This window comes from Vicia villosa, linkage group LG1 (assembly GCF_029867415.1).
Source record: "Vicia villosa cultivar HV-30 ecotype Madison, WI linkage group LG1, Vvil1.0, whole genome shotgun sequence".
Classification (NCBI taxonomy): Eukaryota; Viridiplantae; Streptophyta; class Magnoliopsida; order Fabales; family Fabaceae; genus Vicia; species Vicia villosa.
Window position 1 is genome coordinate 100935418 of NC_081180.1, and position 6949 is coordinate 100942366.

The 6949-nt window shown below is 32.3% G+C and overlaps 1 protein-coding gene across 1 annotated transcript; it reads right to left on the minus strand.

The window, feature by feature from the left end:
* Window positions 1-4196: 4196 nt before the first annotated feature.
* On the minus strand, window positions 4197-6606 carry LOC131650284 (uncharacterized). The gene is made up of 11 exons (XM_058920002.1): window positions 6466-6606; window positions 6370-6384; window positions 6116-6287; window positions 5935-6025; window positions 5807-5823; window positions 5644-5712; window positions 5350-5588; window positions 5008-5165; window positions 4813-4933; window positions 4436-4495; window positions 4197-4349 (listed from the first exon to the last, which is right to left on the minus strand). Exons 1-11 carry the CDS (start codon window positions 6604-6606, stop codon window positions 4197-4199), a joined length of 1236 nt encoding a protein of 411 aa, XP_058775985.1.
* Between the last annotated feature and the right edge of the window lie 343 nt (window positions 6607-6949).

Genomic DNA, 6949 nt, shown 5'->3' on the forward strand with positions numbered 1-6949 from the left:
TTTCTCATTTTCATTTGCAGATGTTTTCAGTAAAAGATCCAAATTAATCATAGTATCAATTAGGGGTGGCAAAACGGACCGCCCGCCTGCCCTGCCTTAATCCCGCCTGAAAATGAGCAAGGCGGGCATGCCTGCCAAGTGAAATGAGCATAAAAATCATGTCCGCCCCGCCAAGATGGTGGGTTGGCGGGCGACGGGCTTGCCTGCCTATTTTTATTTATATTTTTTTCATTTTTTTGATATATTAATAGGTTTTTTTACCTTTTAATTAAATTTTTCACTTATTTTTTAAAATATTTTTTTATAAAAACAACTTTTTAACACGATTGTCCATAGATATTAGAAATCATAATTAAGAATTAAATTATAAAGATAATATCACTTTCCGCAAGTATCTTTGTTGAAATAGTTCTGCATATTCAAATTTGAACTGGATTTTCTGTAATGGAATAACCTTGTGTTTTATTTTTGTTTAACATGATATATGGATGTTTGTTAGCTTATGATATTGGCTAAGTGCAATGTTGAAATCATGACTTACAATATCAAAAGTTAATAATCTTTCAATGACATAATATAATCAATTTCTCATTTTCATGTGCAGATGTTTTCAGTAAAAGATCCAAATCAATCATGGTATCAATTAGGGGTGGCAAAACGGACCGCCCGCCCGCCCCGCCTTAATCCCGCCAAAAAATGAGCAAGGCGGGCATGCCCGCCAAGTGAAATGGGCATAAAAATCATGTCTGCCCCGCCAAGATGGTGGGTTGGCGGGCGACGGGCTTGCCTGCCTATTTTTATTTATATTTTTTTTTCATTTTTTTGATAGATTAATAGTTTTTTTACCTTTTAGTTAAATTTTTTAAAATATTTTTTTATAAAAACAAATTTTACTTAAAAATATTACATATATTTACAAATAAATATATAAAATAAACCATCAAGAATTGGAATTACTAAAATTAACTAAAATAGAGGGAATTTTGGAGGAGGGGCGGGCTTTGGAAGGCGGCGGACATTGGCGGAGCGGGCTATAGCGGGCGGCGGGTTTTGACGAGTGGCGGGCCTAAAATCCCAACCCAACCCGCCATTTTTTGGCGGGTGCGCGGGCCGGGCCGGCGGGCCACGGCCAGTTTTGCCACCCCTAGTATCAATAGATACATTATTTATGTATATAGGCATTATAATAGGTTTTACCAATAATTAGCCTACAATGATATTATGAATATACAAACCCAATGCATTGAATCACAAAAACACTATATTGTAAACCGTAATAATATTATAATAAAGAGAAAAACAGAGTTGATGAGTTATTGTCAAGTACCAACGTGTAAAACAATTACTCCGTGTTGGAAACTTAAATGAAAGAGAATAAAGGGTTGTAAGTTACAATTCATGAAACTTTATGATGCATTAAAGACAAAAAAATTATTTCAATGAATGACACGTTATTATACCAAGGCATGGTGTATAGATTTTCATGATTATTAGGTTACGTAACATCAAATAAAAATAGACATTTTAACTATTTTGTGAAGCAACCTTGCATGCAAAATTTTATATATATTCAAAGACAAAGCAACCTTTCATTGTATCCGCATGGTTTATTAGGAAACAACGAAGAAAAATCTGCATATAATTAAGAAAACCCAAGAAAACTTGAAGATGTCATCTTCAACCTTGAAAGGGTAGGTTACATATTATGATATCAAAATCAATTTATCTTCAGTTTGCTATAAGATTGCATGTAATTGTTTAGAAATGTTTTATACTCGTACCCGATAGTTTTTTCTGTACAGATTTGTGCCTCTCAACACTGATCAACTTTACGGGATGCTTGTAAACATTAAGGAAGAACATGTTGAGCCTACCAAGCATGCTCCAGCAAAAGTGTTTGAGGGTTGCAGAAAGAGTTCTCTTGGTTGAAATAAATCAACAAGTCTGGAAAGAGAGACAACCAATTATTTGTAATTAATATCCTTAACTGATTGTGTCAATTAAAATACTACATGATAAAATATACCTTATGTGATAGTGTGGCATTATCAATTATATTTACTAACTAAATGCGATTGTGCGATATTTCCCAGCTGAAGCGGTACATGAGGTCCTCCGTCCCGACATTACTTCGTGTCTTATTCGAAATTTTGACAGGGGTGAGCATTTTCCATGTGAAATCATCAAATCAAACATGCCAAATGTGGAAATGTATCTTGGAAAATGATGGTATTCTTTTGCTAAATCCAAAAAGTTGGAAGCTGGAGATAAGCTTTATTGCACATACATATCAGAGGAAACAAATTTGTATCTCAGGTTGCAGAGAAAAGGGAAATAGAAGGACATTTGAAGTTGATAAATGCATGATGTTGGGCCTTTTGGCAGTTATTCTATTTATGTTGTTTCTTGTCATTTTTAAACTTCTATTTATTTAGTACGAAACTTATGCAATTTGGTACCAATATGTAATACACCAGTATGGTTGTGTAATTTATCGTTGTTTGCTGCATATTTATGTTATTTAAGTATTCTAAAATATGACCACAAATACCACACAAAAAAATATCAATTGTTTTTTAATTAGAACCAAAACTTAATTAACCAATCGAAACCAAAGCTTATATCAAACCTGAAAGTGGTAACAAATTGGGATAACTTGAAGACATAGCCGATTCGACTTTGATTAGTTGTATGGGTAAAGAGAATGATTATGCTGGTGCAGACCATTATTTAGCAGCATTCTTCGGGGTATTGGAATAAACAACGTCGTTAGCTTCCCCGTTAGCGGATTCATCTACGTGTGAGCCAAACTTGTTGGCCTTATACCAGAAGAAGTAAAAAAACAAAACCATTATGAATGAATACTACAACATGTATTTACATAGATTAAGATAAAAATAGTCCTTTGAGTCGGTCATTTCAAGGAAAGCATGCATGTCAAGAATCAAACAAATTATGAATGAATACTATAACATGTATTTATATAGATTAAGATAAAAAAAGTCCTCTGAGTCTGTCATTTCAAGGCAAGAATACACGTGTAGAAATCAAATAAAATATGAATGAATATTACAAAATGTATTAACATAGATTAAGATAAAAATAGTCCATTGAGTCGGTCATTTCAATGCAAACATGCATGTCAAGAATCAAACAAATTATGAATGAATACTACAACATGTAATTACATAGATTGAGATAAAAAAAAGAGAGTCATTTGAGTCTGTCATTTCAAGGCAAACATGCATGTGTAGAAAACAAACAAAATATGAATGAATATTACAACATGTGTTTACATAGATTAAGATAAAAAAGGTCCTTTGACCCGGTCATTTCAATGCAAGCATGCATGTCAAGAATCAAACAAGTTATGAATGAATACTACGACATGTATCTACATAGATTAAGATAAAAAGAAGTCCTTTGAGTATGTCATTTCAAGGCAAGCATGCATGACAAGAATCAAATAAATTATGAATGAATAATACAACACGTATTTACATAGATTAAGACCAAGAAAAAGTCCTTTGAGTCTGTTATTTCAAGGCAACCATGCATGTCAAGAATCAAACAAATTTTCATAAACAAATATCAAGACTCAAACAGTTGGTAAAACCGAAGCGACAGTTGTGGTACATTAGCAGCTAAACTATTTATTATAACCACTGACTTCTTGGGAAATCGTCCTTAATGATGATTTAATTCGTTCTATCTTCAAATAGTTTCCCAACTAATAATTATTCAATTTGTTTTGTTAATTGTAATATTGTTCGCCAATTTTCCTACCATAACTAATGTGTGTAAATTCAAAGTTAAACACCAGAAATTGTCTGGACAACATGCACATGTTGTTGTCTCGCAACATTCTTTTAATATTTAGCAATTAAAAATTCCCATTAACAGACAATCACAACATAAATACAACCATAGTGTGAACCATATTGAAATTGCATATCATAGTTTGCAGTAGAACATGACATATATCAATTTAAACGTAATAGTTATAAACTTACTTTGAATGTAATTTAAAGTCAACTAATTTGAAGATAGATTAAATCTCCATTTATATTAACGAAACTGAACAGAAGTTAGTTTTATAACAGGTCCAAAATATCAAAAGAAATAAATAACATTAACAAAGACATTGTCTTGTTCAAAACTAATAATGATTAAACATGTAAAAAATATGAAGGTAACTATTTCTCTATCTTGATATGTTTGCTAAGCTTGGTTGAGGATAGTTGGACTCTCTCAATATCTTCCACTGCAACAGTTAAAGACCTCTTTGATGGAGTAAGGCCTGAATTTCCAATTGCATGGTCATAATCTGCAGATGCAGATAAGGGCTCCTGCATGAGCATGGAGAAACAATTATCTGCATATTATGAAGATAAAAATAGTGGAATTTATGTTATAATCTGAGGTAAAAACTCACAAAAACAATTATCAATTCATCTTGTGACTCTTGATTCGGTGTTAGAAGCTTTGAAGTATGCTGCCAAGTCCAAACAATATTAGTCTAGTTTAGTCGACACGGGATTATAACATGAAGGAATTATCAAATATTACCTCTTCGGATTTGAAATTATCCCTTATCTTCTTACGGGTACCCTCATCATCTTTTACCCAATGACAGATAGTCATGCCTTATTGGGCTGAAAAACAACTCTTATAGCCAACTCATTTTTTAGTATTGCATCGAGTTTATAGGGGAATTTGAGGGGATCATCTTCACCCGACTAAATCATCAAAATAATTTTAATGAATCATGTGTTCTAACAAACATAAATGTGAACAAGTTAATTTTTATACCTCGATCAAATCCTTTTTCATCTGAAGAGCAAACTTTCCAGCTAACCTCGCACAATTAACACCCCAAAAGATAAACTTGGACTTGAATTTACTGTCAGACGCCAAAACTTTAAGCTTAAACCTAAAACATTTATGAAAAAAATTAGCATTGTGTAAAAATAAATTGGCAAAATAAGGATTAGATACACAAAATACCTCAGGACTGGCTCTGCAGATATGCGTTTGGCATAATACATAAGTTTCCCATCCTTTAAAGACACACTCCTCGTGCATTCAACACATCCATCATAATACAATCCTGACTGCCCACACTCAAATTTCTCCAATGTTGCAACAATCACACAGGTAGTCTCCTAAAAGAATTACGATTGTTATTGAATAAAAACAATTGATACAAATACATAATATCAACAGTATTATGTGAGATATCAAATGTCTTACATGTTGCAAAATTGCAATTTCAGAAAGGCTCAAAATTTCAGCTTTCCACATAAACTTATCAAACTCATAAAATTATGAGTTTTGTGTTGCATCTACTTGCAAACTCGAAGACGACAACAATGGTAAATAATTTTTAAGACGGTTAAGCATGAAAACATGAAAGTTATGCATTAATAATTGACAATTAGCTAAAAACAACATTCTAAATGTCAAACCGATGTATATAAAATGCATATTGTACCTTTCTTTAAGATTGTTAATCTCCTTAATACTAACATCATTAATCACCAATTTTTTGTCGTTCCATGCGTTCGAATTTCTCAACGGATAATCTCCTGCAATAATAAATAAATTTCATTGTAAGATATAAGTAATTGATTAATTACTTACCTTGTATAAAACAAACATAAAATGTTAAGTTAAAGACATCAAACTGTGACACCTTGAGACTCGTTAACCCTTGCATTAATCAGTAGAAAAACTATATTGCCATCTTCCTTATGATTCGTGTAATATTCCTAAAGCTGCACAACAAGTTCACCCTATATAGTACATTGCACAACTTCTTTGCTGCATCCAAAAACATTTTAAAACACTTAGTGGTTATTCCAATATATAGATTTATAGTAGATATCATCCTTATTAAACAAAACTATGAAGATCAAATAAAATGCAACATACCTCATGTTAGTCAATGTAAAAACAACCTTGATTTTGTTGTTATCAACAATTATTTGGGACTGAGAGATCTCAGTTACTCCTCTTACAATATCTATAAAAAATGCTAAAGAATGCGGTCAAATAACATTTTTAGCTTAACAAACTAGAAACTAACATAACTTAAAGTAGATGTTTAACTCACCAACCAACACAATAGACTTAAATCTTACCTCAATTGTTGAATCCAACCCATGTATGCTAAGGTAGTTTACAGGAATCTCATCAAGTTCTGTCTTTTTAACCAAAGTTGAACCACGGGAAACCAATTTGAAACTATGCTTGGTAGACCTAAAAGAAAAATCATTGTTTGAAACCTTAAAATTTTACATGATGTAAGAACATCCAACTTCAAGTTGCATCTTAAATGTCTGAACCAAAAAAAGGAGGCACAATCACTTGAATCATATCGAGCTACAAAAAGCAAATAAAAACTAATTAGATAACAATAAACATTTTGCAGCAATATATTACGTTATTGAACAAAAAGGATACCTTCGAATCAACCAAAATCATCTCCAAGTATTCTTTGTTCGAAGCACCGGTAACACTCCATAGATGTTTACATCTAACAACTATCTTCCATAAATCCTTTAAATCATTGATATCTTTGACAGCTTCAATAGGGCGAGCCATAGATCGATTTGTTCACTCTAAATAAAAAATTTGATTAGAACACATGTAATCCCGTAACAGTTTCGTGATGCTTGTTTAAAACCTGACTTGGGTGAGAATATGCACACAATTAATAAGAAGAAAAAAACAGATTGTTTTACACAATTACCTTTTTTCGGATTTCACAATATTGGTGGTGATGTTGGAAGACCATTGTTTTGGGAAGGCAATAAATAGTCATTGGCTTTTTGTATCTGATTAGGGTTTATGGAAAATTGGAATTAAGTGGAGATAGGAAATTGTGATGGTGTGAATTTGAATAGTGTCTATTACAATTCCTAAACTATTCGTGAACCTGCAGTAA

Excerpts from the sequence above, each read along its gene's own strand:
- LOC131650284 (XM_058920002.1), bottom strand. The coding sequence starts at position 6,606 with ATGGCTCGCCCTATTGAAGCTGTCAAAGATATCAATGATTTAAAGGAT. Across the intron at positions 4,934-5,007 it reads TCTGCAGAGCCAGTCCTGAG|GTTTAAGCTTAAAGTTTTGG; the intron begins GTATTTTGTGTA and ends TAAATGTTTTAG. Across the intron at positions 4,350-4,435 it reads ATGAATTGATAATTGTTTTT|GAGCCCTTATCTGCATCTGC; the intron begins GTGAGTTTTTAC and ends ATGCTCATGCAG.